The sequence below is a fragment of the Mesitornis unicolor genome, unplaced genomic scaffold (assembly GCF_000695765.1).
Source record: "Mesitornis unicolor isolate BGI_N332 unplaced genomic scaffold, ASM69576v1 scaffold21996, whole genome shotgun sequence".
NCBI classification, from domain to species: domain Eukaryota; kingdom Metazoa; phylum Chordata; class Aves; order Mesitornithiformes; family Mesitornithidae; genus Mesitornis; species Mesitornis unicolor.
Genome location: NW_010192005.1, coordinates 1 through 18,613, shown reverse-complemented (window position 1 = coordinate 18,613; position 18,613 = coordinate 1). Strand labels below are relative to the sequence as shown.

Below are 18,613 nucleotides of genomic sequence, written 5' to 3'. Positions count from 1 at the left end.
TTTCTACTTAGTGCAGCATACTTCTAGTTAAATCCAGTCAGAAGGTAAATTAGCTACCACTGACAAAACTCTGTCCAATTCTTTACAGTGCCACACAAAAGGGCCTAAAAACCCAGTATGTCCAAATATTTCTGCACATTTCCAGACATTCGTTTTAAAGTTGTGTTTTAGCACACAAAGTATTTTAATGCAGCATACCCACTTATATTCTAAAGACAATCTATGTCCTTTTTTTCCCCATTTCCAGTATTAATACTACCTGAAATGACTGCACTGGACAAGATCAGATGGTGTTTATTCATTCATTATGCCATTCATTGAAGTGTTCTCTGTCTATAGGCAAATAAAACAACAATAATTGAAAAGCAATTTCCAGTTTTGTTCTATTACTCTGGTATTTAGCCACATTGAAGACTATGGCACAATTTTCTTTCATCTGACAGGTATTACTGAGTCTGATTAATATGAACTACAGAATTATAGATGTGCAAAAGGCTGATGAACATTTTTTTGTCTTAAATGCTTTTTAGAATGTGATTATATTTAAAAAAAAAACATTCGATTGACCCGTATTAGAAGCGTGAAGGGCTTGTAAATGCAAACATCCCTTTTTTAAATCATAATGCTATTTTCTCCTCATTTTGAGCATTCTGCTGTGCTAAGTGACCTCAGGACCTTTGAACATGAAGGAGGTTATTTCATGTTTTTGTTTATTGCTCAAAACCTAGATTTGCAAGACCTTCAGTTAAGAATTCTTTTTAATTTTCACTGTACCTGAAAGTTAAAGCGCTACAGCCTTTAACAGCTTTCATATAAATACTAATGACTGACTTTTAAGGGGAACAGTGAAAAATGCCTTCTCTTTTCAGTACAAACCTGTAGAAAAGAACCACAGTCTATTTTTAAGAAATGTGAAAGTTTAATTTTGCAAGTACTAAATACTAAGAAAACGTGATGTACTTTTAATATGTTCTTCAACCCACTTCTGTGCATCATATTATCTTAATGTAAGATGCATTTAAAACATTTAAAGTGCAGATCAAGCTCAGTTGTGTTATGCAGAAGTAAACTCTACTAAGAATGGCTCTAGACCAACTTTTCTAACCAATACGTGTGGCAGTTCTGCAATGGCTTTTTAAATGGCATACAGGAGTGTGTTTGTCTAAAGGGTAGTGTAAAATATTTTCTTAATTACAACCACTGTAATCAGCAGAATTACAATACCAACCAATGAACATTATATAAATAAACTGTATAAATCAATCTGAGAAATGAAAAAAAGCAGGAAACATTCATTTATTTAAAGATTCTCATTGTTCATTCTAAAGCTAGACCAAATTTCATTTCTGCTATTAATGCATTACCATGCCAAAAGAAAAATGAATACATACATGTTCTTTGGATATTATTTTCAGAGGTGCTTTAAATAGGTCTACTGTTATAAAAATAAGTCTTAAATTTACCACTGACTTGAAAAAATAAGCAAAAGCCCAAATCAAACAGAAAAACCTGGTTAACCCAGTCGTCAACCCTTGCATTTACCAGAGCAACTACTCTCACATTCTCCTCATATGTATAACCTTCTCAAGTACCAGTTTATACTATTTTAATTTTAGAATATGAATACGTTTTGCCTATCCGAGCACGGTATTTAAGTCAAAACTAGTTCCTCAGCTACCTGGGTTCAGACCGTGTTGAATTCTTATGTAAGTATGCTGCTAGGCAATGGAGGGGGAGAGGAAACCAAGAATAGGAAACTTGCAAGTCTAAAAATGAAAGGTACAAAGAACAGCAGTAGCATGATTATTAACCTTGTGAACGTTCATAATGCTTAAAAAGAATATGTAAAGAAAACAGTGAAGACAGGTATGTGTGCCTGTCCCTTGCTATATTACCTACAAGATCTGGGTGTCAACATCTATAAATAAAAATTAGAAATTATGAATTATTCAAAGAACAGAAAACTAAAAAACATTGATATTTAACTTAATATGCCATTTAATACAGAGGAACTCTGAGAAATAGTTGCTATCTAAAAGGTAGATAGGTATACATAATATGACCTCCATTACAGACTCAGAACAATCTGCATTTACAGTTAAACTTTTTGGTTTTAATTTAGTCCTTACATCTTCTATTGCTTCGTCCTTCGAGAGCAGCCAGTAGACATGAAAGGTCAGCCAAAGAAAGGAAAAAATGTTAGCACCAGAGCTAGACAAAAAAAATAGCGGAATAATTTTTCTTTCCATGAAAACATACAAAAATAATTTTATAAGGATCAAAATATCAAGTTGATGATAGTTGCAAATAGTTGTTGCCTTGCAGATTTAAAAAACAGTATCAAATGTTCTTAATATTAAATTAAAAACAACCACCATAAAAAACATAACGACAATAAAAAGGTATATCTAGGAACCAGAGATTTTGGGTGAATTAGTCCATAAAGGACTGCCTGAAATATGCTGCTTCATTTACATTAGCATACTCAAATGTATGTTACTTCTCTTGACATAGTTCACAGGTATAAAAAATATCTAAACTACAGCATTAGAGCTTACTAGTAAAGTCATATGGAGAGGCAAGAGCTCTCCAAAGGAAAAATGCACCAGGTTTATAACTCTAAAAGGCTCTGCTGGATAGAAAATATTTTGATACTGGTTTAGTAATTCACAAGACTATTTTCAATTACTTCAGCAAAAGGAATGTATACAACCTTGTAATATAGATTATCTTTCTTCAGGGAAGAGGAAAGATTCATAAAATCTAAAGTAATGAAAGACTCTATTGCGCAATAGGGAAAATATAGTACAGTTCTTTCCTCTGTTGCCCTTTCTCCACTCTCTCAAAACTGTTGAAAATTTGTAAGATTTTAGAAGAAAGCAGACATGCTTAAGTTTTTAATAGCTACAGGAAGAATACCTGCACAGCTCTATTCAGAGAACAGAATCTGTACACAGAAAAATCTCTATGACTACTCCAGGCTTTATGTTTTCTCATTTCCAGTGTGGATATTGTAGTGATATCATAATAGTGTTAGTGCCACTTAAGCAAAGGTATGCTGTCATGAGCTCAGAAAAGGTGCACTGCTGGGCTAAGGCTAATTCTATTAAAGTCAGTGTGAAATTATAATTAAGAACTCTGCTAAATCAGCTGTTAAAGAAGAGAAGAATAAAATTTACCGTGTCTGTTCCTGAGGTAAATAAAAAGAAATATAAGAAGAAATTAAAACGTAAAATTGAAATAATGATACGGATGGTCAAACATCGAAACAGGCTGGGGAATAGCTAACCATGGAGACATTCAAAGTCGCTCCAATAAAGTCCTGAGCAACCTGGCTAGCTTTAAGCAAGCAGCTGAACTAGACGATCTTCAGAGGTACCTTCCAATCAAAATTATTTTATTAGAGGAGACTCTTACCTTTTAATATCTACACAACCAGTAAAGTTGGAAGGAAGACAGAAAAACTAGATTTCTACCTGGTGCTTAAGCTGGGTTTAAGAAAACGGCTCTTGTTCTAGTAGTAATAGAACATCATGAACGGGTTTTCCCTTGTGCAATTCTGTTTTTCTGTATTGCATTATCATTCAGATACTTCATAACTTCACATATTTAAGGACTCTGACTTCTGACATAAAAGGGCTGTTCTATACAAAACATTTTTTCTTTCAAATGAAACTAAATTGCTTCTACACATAGCAAAAGGTGGGTGGTAGGAGAGAAGTATTTGTTACTTGGAAGTGGTATCAGTCAATTAAAATTGGGTTTCTGTTGTTACAAGCAGCAATTAAAATATAGTACTTTATTTTATTATTTATTTACCATGCCAGACTACTTGCTGCCTGATTACTTGTCTAAAATCCAGTTTTACTTGATGGGAACATGTTCCATTTTTACTCAGCCAACTACAGTACTTGTAATACAATGCTACTATCTGAACTTTTACAGCATATATGCTTCAAGAATTAACCATTTTAAGAATTTAGAGGTTCTAATGCCTCATCTGAGCAATGCTTCTGTCATGACCATTTTCCCACCTCCTTTTCTTCCCACAATAAAAAAGGGTACAAAATATTATGTAAGGTTTCCCTTTTCTAATATCAAGGTAGAAATATGTGTTATAGAAAAAGGTTGCAATGCCAGCTACGATCACTCTTGTAATCTCAAAAATTAGGACAGATGTCTTATACAATGTAACAGTTTTCCTAACATCAGTTTATCTATGATGTTGCCCATTTTTTAATAAGTTGTTCTCTTAACAGAATTAAGATTGGTTAACACTAGTTCTACATCTTACACTGCCAATTGTTTTTTGACTAAATCAAAATACAAGGTTAAATTAAAGGCTTGAAGTACCCTTTACTAGTTGCAGCTTCTGAGTAGACACACTGCTTCGATGACCACAGGAAAGCCATTTCATTAAATACACTCATAACAATACTTCTCATTTCCATCAAGCATATTAACATAAATAATTGGCTAGCCTAACAGAATATTAATAAGTATTTTCAATAGCAATGTAGTTGTTATTATTGTCAACAGATGCACCAAACTGTGGTAAAAGTGATGCCAATCTGGACATTTTATGTTAGATAGTGATACAATAGCCTGTATGAACTTTTTTAAAAATCCAAAACCAAGACAAATATACAATAATATATCACACAACAAAGTGACTTTTTTTATATATTGAAACTGCTACCAAGCAATCTGGCCACTTTCAGAACAGTCAGGCATTATAAATATAATCTTGGCAAACTGCACTTCAAACATGCTTCCAGAAAGATCGAAGGCAAAAGGACAATGTATTTACTGTGACTTACTGAGGCTTAAGGGCAGAGTCATTCTTTAGAACTGTCCCAAGAAATAGTTCCATTAAAGCCATGTCAGAAAACACAGAATAATATACTTTAATAAATGACATTTTGTCCTGCTTAGCAGCAGAGGACTAATGTGACTTAAGAATCTCAATATTCTAAGCAGAAATTTTTCAGAGTACCTTAATTCTGCCCTGAAAAATGTGAACATTACACTAGCAGTCATATATATTTTTCATTGAACTTCAGAAACATAGATTACTACATACCCATATCAGCAAGACTATTTTAAAAGTGATATTTTAGAGAATACTCCTGAATGAAGATCAGTGGTTATAAAACTATGAAATGTAAGCAGGGAAAAGAAAGGCTGATCAAACTTCACAATCGACCAAATATTTGTATTTGATCTGATACAGCAAGGTATTCTATCTAAAAGATCTTCTAAACAGATAAAAATTGCTTCCTAAGGACAGAATTTTTGTTATGCTTAGGCAATTTTAACAAGCTTTTAAAATAGACATGCAAAAAAAAATCCAATTAATGTAGTGGCAAATAATACCATTATCCATTTCACAAAGCATCAGCTTACATAGGAAAAACATCTAATATCTGACAATAAAAATACCATATATCCCTTTTCACATAAAAATTTTTCCAACTTCTAAAAATTTCTTCTCAGAGAAGGAAAGAAAACTAGAACCTTTGGAAATTATCAAACCTGTCCTTTGCCCTGTTCTCCTTTATAGCAAATTTTCAATCAGTTTAAAGATTCAGTCTTGAACATACTGCACAACAAAAATGGTAGAATTTGTATTAAAAAAAAAGCTACTAATCCCTGGATAGATAAGCATAAATGCTTTCTTAGTCATTGTTACTATTTGATTAAAAGATGGTGAAAATCTAATGAGAATTCTTTGCTATTAGGTCAATTAAATAGCAACAGAACTACCTCTGCAGGAGGCTCAGAAATACGTAATTGCTTTCTCCAGCTTTCTACAGATCTTACCACCAGCTCTATACAGATCAGGCTCTGAATAAAAATCAGAACTCTCTCAAGACTCTTTATATACCGACACCAATGGGATGTTTAGTTTTCTCTCACAATCCTGGTAAAACAGTCACAGATTTCAGTGCCTAATCCTAAAATTATTGGGCAAAAGATGGAGAACTTCACAAATATAACAGAGATATAGAACACTGCCAAGATAGAAAACTAGCACCAGTTTCATCAACCTAAAGCAGAACTGAAATATCAAACAGTATTGTGCAATTCAGCTTTCTAAAAAAAATAAAAAAAAAAATCGACAATGCTCTCATGTGGACATAAAACCTGAAATTAGCTGAGGGCAATGGGGAATAAAGGAAGTAACTGCAACAACCTCAGTAAGAGCATACACAAACTTTACATAATAGACCCATATATAATTACAAAAATATGGTTTAAAACCTTCATTCAAAGAATACAGTCATAGAATTAAAGCCATTTAGGTAATCAGGCGAAGAATCTTAAACTTGTACAAAACACTGGCACTAAGAAGTATTGTTGTTTAAGCAAAGCAAATGTCTTTTCATGTTTTGAAAAAATAGGAATTTAAGGAAAAGAAATGAAGTGTCATCTAAAATTATGACAAGAACAAAGCAAATAGTAGGAGATATCTGAGGCAAGAAACAGTTTATAAAGACAGAATATTATCACTTTCAAAGCCTAGTGGCATACCAGGCTCTACAGCTAGTACAGAACTGAACCACTAACTCCTACGACACAAGAAAAGCTAAGAATTAGTAAATTTGAACCTAACAATAAAACAATTAAGTTTGGTGAGCTATTCTATGCCTCCTTTTAAAAAGAGAATTCAACATGGTAAGACTGTTAACAAAGTTTCAGGGTACTACATACAAGTAATCCTTGTACAAAATGGGCACACAGATTTGGAATTGGTACTAAATCCTAGACAATGGTAAGAAAGTGATGAGTTAAATTTAATCCAGATGTAAAGACAGCAATTGCTAACTTAATGCAGAACAGTGTTACAGTGAATTATCATGGCTGAATAAAACTCACAGAAGTGTTAGACAAGCACTTTCGTGACTTCAAATTCACAGGAACATAGATAAGTGCTAGAAAAATGAAACAGGAAAATATTCAATAGTGTTATTTGAAAAACACCCTGCAATGTAAAATAGGGAACGGTTTACAGAATACTTGCTGAGATTCTGGTAAAAATCAGAGCTTTAAGTTACAACTGTACTGGTCAGTGTTACCTTAAATAAATCAGGAACTTGGTGATCCTGCATCTATCTTTTTTTTTTTTTGCTAAATTCTTAGAATCTGACTGGTTTTACTTATGGACACAAATAGTTCCGAAGGAGGTGAAACTACTGACTCATAAGAACAAGGAAAGACAGGTGAATCAGAGGCACAAGGTAACTTACCTGAAGTCAAATAATGGAGCAAAAAAAGAAGGTATGTATGTTGACTAATGCTGTATGTTAGTATTTAGAACTTAAACATGATCTATACCATAATTTCATTATTTAGTTATGTATGCTAACACTCTCAAACTTTTCAGACACTTTGAAAGGATGTGAGTTCACACTCTGAAAACTGAGACAAGGTAGCACAAATCCAGGAACAATTAAAAGGCTATTTTTAAATTATTTAATGTAGGGTATCCATCAGAAACTGGTCTTTAAGATGGGCAACGTGCATAAAACTGGATATGGTAAAAACTAATTTGTCATGAACAGTTTATCCTTTCTGTCTGTAGGATAGCATCATAAGTTTAATACTGCAAGGCAGTAACAAAAAACTGCTGGCACTTTCTAAACAACTAAAAATCCAAAAAGGACTCTGCTTGCAACTGGAGACTTAAGACTTCGACAGACTGTCATACAGTGCTATAGAACTGCAATTTGCTATTGTACACTTACTGTAGGCAGTGACTATTAATATAATATTTCCCCTCAAAAAGAAATTAAAAGAATAAACTCACCACTTGCCCATTCTGAGGATTCTTATGTGCATATGGAGGTCCACGGATGTGATTCCACATCTGACCAGATGTCATAGCAAATACAACACACTAGAAAAAAATATAGAAAACCAATATACTGATTTATTTACCCAAAGGAATTGAATAGAAAACCATTCTGCTGGTGATGTTTGTTTTAGATACATAATTGTTTACCTACCAGATACCAATCTATTTGATTTTTAGGATAGGGTTTTCAGATGTGTTGCTCTCATAAAATTCTTAATGACTTCTGTTAGAAAATGAGTTAGCTCAAGACAGAGATTTTCAAAATCTCACTTGAAATAATCCTGTCTTTATGTGTACTTGGAATTGGTACATTTACACATCTATATGGCAATATGTACTCATAGCAGTAGAAGGCATTCAAGTATTCGGCAAACTGGTGTTCGAGATTTATATTTCATGCACTTAATTCTCCCTCTAATCTAATATAAATATTTAGCTTAACTGTTTGCTTTCAGGTGTATGAAATTATATATAAAATCATAAGAAAAAAATCCTATTATAAAAAAAAATCTGTCCCATTTTATGAAATTCTTATTGTGCGTCATATATGACTGTGATTTATTTTAGCTAAGACAAATAATGGTTGAGTTGGTAGAAGAGTGAAATTCCTTATAGAAAGAAATGCGGAGTTACGCTAAGAATGTTTGAAAAATGTAAAAATGGATATTAATTCTTGCAGAAGGCCATACTGCAGAATCTACATGACAAACATTAAAGTCGTAGCAAGAGTCATGACTATCTTAAAGACAAAAATGTAGTATCTTTTGATTACCAAATGAGAAAAACACAAATGAGGAAACTTGGATCATCTAAATATGTCTTCTCACTTAGCAGTACAGATAATCCTTACAAAAACGTCAAGATAATTTAAGCACAGTTTTTACATATATGCTTATTTTCACTGTACATCAATAGTCCCACCAGCATAGTATAGTCATAGTGATTTATGCAGATGGATCATGAACATAAAAATTCATACCATGATGGTTAACTAAACCAGGGTTTACTAAAACCCTTTAAAAGGGTTTTCTTTAAAGAATGTTTAGTAAAACATCTGTGAAATAAATGTAAGCTAGTGTAGCTCTGTATCCCCATAAATCTAGCATTTCCACCCCTAGAAGTATGATTTGAATAAACTTTGGAAGGCTTTAGGACTGAACCTTGTCAGGCTTTATCCAAACCTGTCTTGGCTTTCCTGGATTTAATTTTTTTAACTTGTGCAGTTGAAACAGCAATTTTTCCAAAGATCATGAGGCTATGCCTAGTTCACATTACTTTTGCTTATCTTTGTATGACATAACACATACTTTCTTTTATTCTATTTAGGATGAAATAATTATGACCACAGGACCTCTTTAGTGGCAATGAAGTTCACCCCTATTACCAGTCCTAGGTGAGTACATTGTACGTGTAGACAGGATTGCTCTAGGACCTTGTTAACAAACCACAAGTGGTGCTTTCTTGATGGGTTCACAGTGCATGACTTCAGCCTTAGCTCCGCTAAGAGAGAAACTTGGAGCTTACCTGTGGTGCACTTAGTGTGTACCACAAGGCTCCTAAGAACATACACAAGGCAAATAAGCACCAAGAGTCTCATCAGAATGCTGAATTGCTGGCAAGGTACATCTTTACAGGTACATGGGCAGAATTTCTTGACTGCTCTTGGTCTTGCAAGCTTTGTCAAATGATTTATGTTTAATGTATCACTTTCTTATAAGTGTAAGCTTTGTTTAACACTATCTGCCAGTTTAATAAACAAAATTACTAGAGACTTAAAAAGCCATTTGTATGCATTTTGAAGTGAAGCTTCCTACTAGCAGATACTATACAAAGAGATCATTAGATTTCTCTGTAAGTTTAGACCCCAGAACGTGGTAAATAGTTTGTAACATAAGAAAAAGAATGAAATTCTATATTCATAAATGAAATACTACAATTCAAGCATTGTTTCAAAAAAAAGGGGAGACACAGGAACTCAGTTCTGTACTTAATTTCTATGCTGTTCTGTATGTGTTTTAGCCATTTCCCAATTATTATTTCAAAGAAATGTAATCCTTTCTACCCAATTTAACTTTGCTTTTGTACTCAAAGAAGGCTACAGAGTTGCAAGACTACTCCATTTCTAAATAACAATGCATCATTCAGTAGAATCTTCAACAAGAGATATACAATCCAAGGGAGTACAACACATAAGCAAAGTGAATGGGTTTCTCTGTCTTTAAAAGGCAATATGCATCTCTAAAATCCCTAGCTATGGGAAGAAGAGGAAATTAATAACTTGCATGTGTTGCTGTTCTTTTGAGGTGCCTATCTTGCCATGTAGAGAAGCCTGACTTTTTCCAGCTGTATCATTGAATAAAACACATTACTTTTTCATTGTCATTCCCAGAAGGGGGTAAAGAAGCCACTAGTAGCCATGATACCCTCCAAATTCTGGTGGAGCAATAGCTGATGATGAATGTACTGTATGGCATAGGTACTGTGGAGTGTACCAGCACAAAGTACATTTCTCATAACCATTAACTGTTACAACAATAGTAAACACATGCTTTGCCTTCAGTTCATGTGATTTGACATATTTTGCCCAATAGAGTGAACTCCTAGGCAGTTGCCTTCGAACCTGAACTCAGACTTTGTTTTCCCACATTCCACAGGTATACAGGTAAATCTGAAATACACACATAAAATAAAACTGAAAATTATATGCAGAAAACCACAGTGGCAGCCTGGTAAAGAAAATGCTTCAAGAAGGCTCCTAGTAGCTCAGATTCTAGCCAACTGAACAAATAACTTCTCAGCACTAGAACTTTTATCTAAACTGTAGCAATTCCTTATTTAAAATGTTAGAAATTTGCCCAGTTGATACCATCTGACCTTTTATTCTTTCTGTTTAAGAAATGAAGAGTCTTGACAAGAATCTGAATTGCTTCTTGTTATCAGTATAAAAGGAGAGTACTCTACAAATATCTAAGGACTGAAGTCCTTCCTCATCTTTGTACCAGCATGTCAAGAGGGAAAAATATCCACAGATGAACAGCAGTATTGGAATGAAAGTCTAAAATAATCTAGAGGATAAATTTTGTATGTGATCTCAAAAGACATCTTTTGGGAAACTATGTACTCAATCATCCTGTTTGCCATTCTAAAAGTCTTCTGGGTGATGTTGCACATAAAAATGCCTAAGGCAGGCAAGATACTACCAGAGCTTGAAGTTCTCCAACAGGGGGATGAAACCGCTAAAGGCACTGCTGTAGCACAATCTAATGTTGAGGACAAAACCAATTCAATAGTCTTGTGTGAATTGGGGCTGGAATCAATGTGTGAGATGAAAGCTCTGGTCTTGCTTCCTAAAGTCTATCAAACAATTAGAAGAATTACTAAAAATGGCATTCCTAAATATTCCCCAGAAACAGTGCTGGAAATAATACCCATGAGACACAACTTTTTTGTATCAGTAGAGTTATCAAACAATAATTCTGGGATTCTCTGTTCTCATGCTAGTAAAAACAGAAGAGGCATTTTATGATATGATTTATTTTCTAATTTTTAGGAACCGATCATTCAATGAGCTGTCCATTTTTTACTTAAATAAAAAGTATCCAACATGTGGGAGCATAAAAGCTCTTCAAAACAAACTAAGAAGCTCTGAAAAACAAGGAAAAGAAAAGAAGAAACTTGTATGTTTGCAATGATACAGTTTTCAGTTATTCCAGGATCTGTATGAAAGATTTTATTTGAAATCAAAAATGTTATTTTCCATATGGTTAATGAATGCTGACTACCCAGCAGTACAACACCTCCCCAAAAACAAACAAATCCAAAAATGACAGCTTTGAGAAAAAAAAGCTCCTGTGCTTTCCCAGTTCTCCAACATCTGTAAAAAGAACTGCCAATAAGGAACAAAATAAATGCCAATACTTCTGTCAAAAATATGGGCTTCCTGCAGTTCTTATGCATCTTGCCAGATTTTCCAGTTTCACTTGTTTTTTAAAGTTCAAAAAGGAACAAATATTCATACAGAATATAACTTGTTAAAATGAAGTATTTACTAGTCATTTATACATTTCATAAAAGCATTTCATTAGGCATGACTCATTCCCTTAACTAGACACCATTTTCTCCATTTTTCCTTTTAATTGGCTTTTATGAAAAAAGAAGTTCTAAGCTGTACTGGTCAAAAAAAAGCACCATGTAAGACAATCATAACTACACAATAATTTAGAATGAATAAATTAATGACTCTCAATTTTCTTGACATATTCTAGTCATTTTACAGAACTGAGGTAATCTGTGCAAAAGCCTGCAATCTGGAGTCCCTGGTGATTCCACCAAAAAGAACTTATAACATTAACTTTTATGTCCATGTAGACCTGAATAAAACCTAAAGGACTTCTGGTAGCTGCATGATCTTTGCTAAAACATAATTTTGCAGTATGGGGCTTTGAAAACATTGTGAAGGCAAAATAACAATAATGATTAAAAAAGGTATTAGCAACAACAATAAATCATATTAATGCCATTTTAATTCCTTTTAACTCTATTATTGCTTGTCAATACAATCAGCAGGATGGCAGTTACTCAATGGCATTAAAACAATTTCTTTCAATGTTTGATCACATTTGGATATTGACTCTGTCCACAGGGGTTCAGTTGAAAGTGATTAGAAGTTTTCAACATTGCAATTTACAGTTGCATTCAGATGTAAGATATCCAGCTGCTGCTAAGGAGAACAGCAAGTATTTTAAGAAAGAATTGATGTGTTAATTTTCTTAATGTAATTAGGAAGTTAACTATGTCTTCAACTATTCATTGAAAGCATATTGTAACAAAATAATTTGTGACTTGCAGAATTTATTTTTAACAAGACAAAAAACACAATTCCCCAAAACATTCAAATATTAAAATTCTGATCTGAAACCCTGAGGTATGAAATTGGAACAAAATTGCTATCTCCAGAGATGCAGTGCATGGTTAAACAAAGGAAATACCACTGATTACATAATATTATTTTATTTTTGACATAAACATCTATTTTAGTGTGCTAATTTTTGTTTTACTCAGATGATCTCTAAAGATATTTAATTAGGAGTCAAAAAAAGTTAGACTGATATATATATATATATAAATTTTCTGGTGGTAGTGTATCTTTAAAAAATATTATAATTGAAAAATACTGGTAAACTAGAAAATACATGGAGCTAAATATGACAGACTTACTTTGGCAGAGAACTGTGAAAACTCTTGTGCTAGAGCTCAGGTTAGTCTAAATGACACCTTGGAACAAAGAATATATCGTGCCCTGGTTCTCTAGATTAAATGAAACAGCATTCTACTTGAAATCTAGTTCTGCAGGTGGTTTATTTGAAATCTTGTTCTTTATTCCTTCCTCAATATATGAGGTAGATAAGCAAACCACTTAAAGAACATGTGTCATTTACACTAGTAGGAAATGTTATGATAGCACATGAGAGAAAACAGCATTATCAGTAACCATTACTAAAGACTAATGCCAAATATTAAGGAACTCTGAACAAAGCTTGCTTTAACATCTTGTTTATCTGTCATTTTAGATACAAAAATGAATTTGAGCCCAGCCAGTACTAGATAACTTCATCTTTGAATTCACGTAATAAAAGATGCCAATGGGTCCATTAGCTGAAATTGTCACAAGAGAATGTATCTTTTCATGCTGCTGAATCAAAGAAGAACAGCAAACCATCAACATGATTTGGCTTTGAAAAGGCAAAAACAGTGACAGGATATATCAGTAGCCTACTCTGAGCTGAGCCAAAATACACAGAATCATAGAAAACCCAGGTTGGAAGGCACCTCAGAAGATCATCTGGTGCAGGCTTTTGTGGGAAAGGGAGCTAGAGGAGAAATAAAATATGAATGTGGCTGCACAAGTAAACTCATATTCCATATTCCAGTCCTAGCCATGTGCTTTCAAGAAAGGTTAATTCATACTGATGCAAGTTGAGAAGGACAAAAAAAATATTTAAAATAATGAAGTGAATAAATAACCATTTACATGGAAAAAGGAGGAAAAATTGGCTTATGCTGTACAAAATAAATGGACAATTTTTTACAAAGTATTGTTATCAATTAATATATTGCTAATACAGAAGGAAGGAGCTATATTAAGCTATAAAATGTTGGATTGGAGTTGACAACCTAATTCTAGTGTTGATAGTGTTAGCTATTTCCTATCTAAAACAGACAGCTAACTATGCAGCATAGTCCACATTTTTCATCAGTCTACTCAGTTATTTGAAAACTATGATATAAATAAAGACACTGTTAAGCACATTAAACCTCAATTCATTATTTATGACCTTGACAATTTAGTTGACTAATATTTCAAACAGACTATTGGCTAGTTTGAGAATTTCTCAGAGTTAACCCTATATGATCAACCTATTCTCATTCAGGTTAACAGTAGAATGTTAAGGTCAGTACTGCTGAAATCAGTTCTGGAAAGAATTCCACCTTTTTCTTAGTTTCTTAGTTCTTTTATAATTTTCTTACAAACATAAAAGCCTTTGTTACTTTTCTTAACCTTTCATTATTCTAAAGGTATACAGTTTGACATTAATATCCACACTACACCAATCATAATATTACTGTTTCTACAAAAAAAGGGCAAGTTTAATTGTTAAAGTTCAAAAAAAATCTGAAGCTCATAGAATTTGCTAATTTTCAGCGAATCACTCCTACTAGCTGATACTTCCTGCTTATGAGAATTAGTCCCAAAATCTAGATTATTAATCTTTGTCTGATAGTACCATTCTGAACAATGTAGTAATGTAATGGGTTTTAATTTACAGTGCAAGTAATGAAGACACATGTGCCAAGATAAGAAACTAATAAAGAGCATATTACTAAGGAAAATCTGCATACCAGAGCTGCCATAGCCCAGCCAGTTTTGTTGTAGATGAACTCTAAGTTATTTCTTCGAAGATATAACAAGCCACCAACAAGAGATACCAGAAGAGCCAGTGCAATTGTACCAGAATAGTTCGGAGGCCTGAACACTCTAATCTGAAAAAGATAAATGTAAGTACAGATTTTAAATAAACGCATACATACAGATCACCTTCCATATAAACAAATAGGGAGCATCTGAAATCTGGTTTCACAGTTAGAAAAACTAATCCCTAAAGGTATACTTAAGTAACAAAAAATAGTACTTCCTTTAATAGGCATATAATATGAATTAAAAAGGTTTAAGCATAATTTTCAACTGTTCAACTCCAAAAAATTATTTCTTCAATAGATTTGCAGGTTGTGCCTGAATCAGGAGCAGCCACCTGGTTTTGCACATAGTTTTGTAAGACACATTTTACTTATTAACAATTAACTGTCACAATATCACTTCTTGTTTTCACAAAGTAAAAATGGAATGCAATCAGCAAACTGCAGAAGTTACCACAGGTACCATGACTATATTTCTTCTTTTTTTGTGTGTTTTAGAGCCTACCCTTGAGGGAAAAAAAAGTATTCAGGAAAGACCAAATTTGTCATCAGTCTGTCTCAGACTACAAAGGTACATTTGGCTGCAACTTTTAAAATTGTCGAAAGACTTACATGAACATCTGTTCTGTCAGCTATCCATTTAGCTAGCTGCTCAGCCGCAAATCCGATTCTCTGCAGGTCAAATGTGTCAGCTCTCTTGGGTTTACCTTTTGGAGGAAAATGCATGAAAGTCGGAGCAGAGTTCATATTCAGCTACAAAACCAGGAAAAATAGCAGAAAAAAATTAGTAACTCTATCCTTAAAAATGTTTACCTTTTATATATAAGGTAACAATGATCTAATTAGCATGAAAAATATTATTTGCCTCCATATGTTACACTTTTTTATACATCTTCATGTATAGTCCCACAAAAACAGTGCTCAGAATATTCCTTCATATTTTCTTCTCATAGATTCTTTGAGAAGTTTAATTATTCAGAGTATTTCACCCACAAGCTTTTCTGACTAAGACTATCTGACACACTGTGAGAACTTTCCTGCAATTAAGTAAAGCAGAGATCCCACACCCACACAATCTATTAAAGTATATTAGGTATATTCTAGGGGATGAAAAAGTGTTTAAATAGCTTGACATTGTTTCTCTTGCCTAGCTCTCACCAATCTGAAGCTAACTACGCTAAACTATTCATCTAGACTTCCACTAGATTCCAGACAGACTATCCACTAGTGACTAGTCTTTTTCAAACAAAAAAAGCCCTAAATAACTAGCTTAGACAACATAACTTGCCCTGGAAATTATAGGACTGTTAATCTATGTGTTGATGTCACTGAAACTATTCACAGTATATAAAAAAACTTAAAGGTGATAAACAAACAGATATACATTTACATTTACATTTGCTGCTTTAAATTTTGACTTCAACTTTGTAAGGTGGTATAGAAGAATGCAATTTACTATAGAAAATTTCTTCATATTCAGTCCATCTCAGATATCGTGCAATACAACATTTGGAAAAAAAAATGAAAATTAACAAACAAAAATCAGTGGAAAGACTTAAAGATTATGTAATATAGTAACAAATAACAAATGCAGAGTAAACTTATTTGTTTCATTCCTGCAAAATTAGTTTTATGAGATTACCAAAACATAACATTTAATCAAGTACAGAACTGAATGTATCATTAGAAAATACCAGCTATTAAAATATTTGCTACCTAAGCAAAAAACAGCCGGCTTCTTTAGTGAACTGATTTGGAAATAAAAATATACTGAGAAAGACTACAAAAACTGTTGTGAAATATTTTAATAAAATATTTTATAAGATACAGAAAAATTCTAAGATACAGAAACCTTGGAAGCAAAAGTATTTACTAAACATAGTAAGTAAATCTTTTAAGGTATTTAAAAAATAAATATTACACATTTCCCCTGAAAATTTTAAATCACACACTTCAAAAGGTTGTTAAAAATACAGAGAACTTCAAAACTGGTCACTTCTCTTAATCTGTATTTTCAGTCATTTGATGAGTATCAGAGAAAATCACATCAGTATTTAGTACTAATTTTCATGGGATGTGTTTTGCCTCAACTACTCAATTTAAGAGTTAAGAGGGGGCCTTAGACTGTTCTCCAGCAATTGATTTTTCACTCTTCATAGACAATATATAAAATCTAAACCAGTTTCTTGTCTTTCACTGAAGAACTTCCAGACTAACACAAATATTACTGGAGTTTAAGAATACTATATTACATAAAAGCAATTAATAAGCTTTTTTAGTTAAAAGCTTTTTACCCCTGAAGAGAAAGGAAACCTTTAGACACATGTTAGTTTCATTACACTTAATTCTAGAAACTGACATTAACAGTGGATTGAAAAAAATGTCCATACATGTAATGTAATCTATAAACAAACATTATAAGTTACACTTGGAAGATACTGGAAGCGACTACTTGTATAAGTCTTCGCTAATGTCACAGAAACTCCACTGACTGTTGTTCATAACCAGGAAGAATTTATACTTGAAGCACTGAAGCACATCTACACACAGAAAATAATATGTCTTGTATCATTTGGCAAATAAACACATAGTTCTAAAACTTAAGAATGTTTTACAGTATCCATTATTTACCTGTTGAAAAACATCTGCCCCTTCATCATAATCCACTATTGTGAAAAACAATTTGTTGGAAAAAGCAGATGAATAGCGCCACGAATTAGCCAGCACTTGGTATTCTTCATTAGCTTGCCTGTTAAGGAAAAGAAACAAACATACATCCATGTGGCATTCACAGGCAAAAGATTCTATAACCAACTGCAGTGGTTACATGAATTACACTTGCAGTACCACTCTCAACACCCATATAAAATCATAGAATACCAGGTTGGAAAGGAGCACAAGGATCATCTAGTCCAACTTCTCAAGGTAAAAGTTTAGTTTAAATGAGATGAGTCAGCACCCTGTCAAGCTGACTCTTAAAACTAACCAATGCAGGGGAATCCACCACTTCTCCTGGGAGATTATTCCAATGTCTGATTGATCTCATGGTAAAAAAATTTCTTCTGGAGTTCAGCGGGAATCTCTCCAGAAGTAACTTGTGTCCATTACCCCTCGTCTTTTCCGTGTGAGTCCTTGTGAAAAGGGAGTCTCCATCTTCTTGGTAGCCACCCTTTATGTACTGGTACATGGGGATAAGGTCCCCCCTAAGCCTTCTCTTCCCAAGGCTGAACAGGTCCAATTTCCTCAGCCTTTCTTCATACAGCAGGTCTTCTAGTCCTCTACTCATCCTCATGGCCCTTCTCTGGACCCTTTCCAACCTGTCCGCATCTTTTTTGGGACAAAAATTGGACTCAGTACTCAAGGTGTGGTCTGACCAGTGCCGATCACACTATCAATTTAAAAAAGTTTCAGCTGCAACTCTTTGCTTCAAACTTGCCATCTCCAAAATTATAAATACATTAAGTCAAACTATACCAGAGACACTGCAAGACGATGTTACAAAAACTAATGTTTTTTGTATTTAAAAGTTTCAGAAAACAGGAGTGGCTCGAGTGGCGAGCATCACACAAATCTGCTAACAGATCCATGAGTAACAGGCCCTTGAGTACAATATCAGGATTTATTGCTGAAGGCAGATGCACATAAGGAATTCTGAAACCAGTGGAAACGTAACACAGAAATGTGACAGTAGTAATTTTCCTAAATAGCAGAGCCGTTGAAAGAGCCATAGAAACTTCTAAGCATTAGGGAAACAGCCCACCTGAAGTGCATATACACCAA

The 18,613-nt window shown here is 33.5% G+C and overlaps 1 protein-coding gene across 1 annotated transcript in view; it reads right to left on the bottom strand.

Moving 5' to 3' along the window:
* Positions 1-17,614, bottom strand: part of TUSC3 (tumor suppressor candidate 3) — a 66,582-nt gene extending 48,968 nt beyond the window's left edge. The window contains exons 1-4 of the mRNA XM_010186930.1: positions 17,465-17,614; positions 15,446-15,586; positions 14,759-14,899; positions 7,811-7,900 (exon numbers count right to left, since the gene is read on the bottom strand). Of these exons, the coding sequence (XP_010185232.1) occupies positions 7,811-7,900; positions 14,759-14,899; positions 15,446-15,586; positions 17,465-17,614 (522 nt within the window). The remainder of the gene's footprint in view (positions 1-7,810; positions 7,901-14,758; positions 14,900-15,445; positions 15,587-17,464) is intronic.
* Positions 17,615-18,613: the final 999 nt, after the last annotated feature.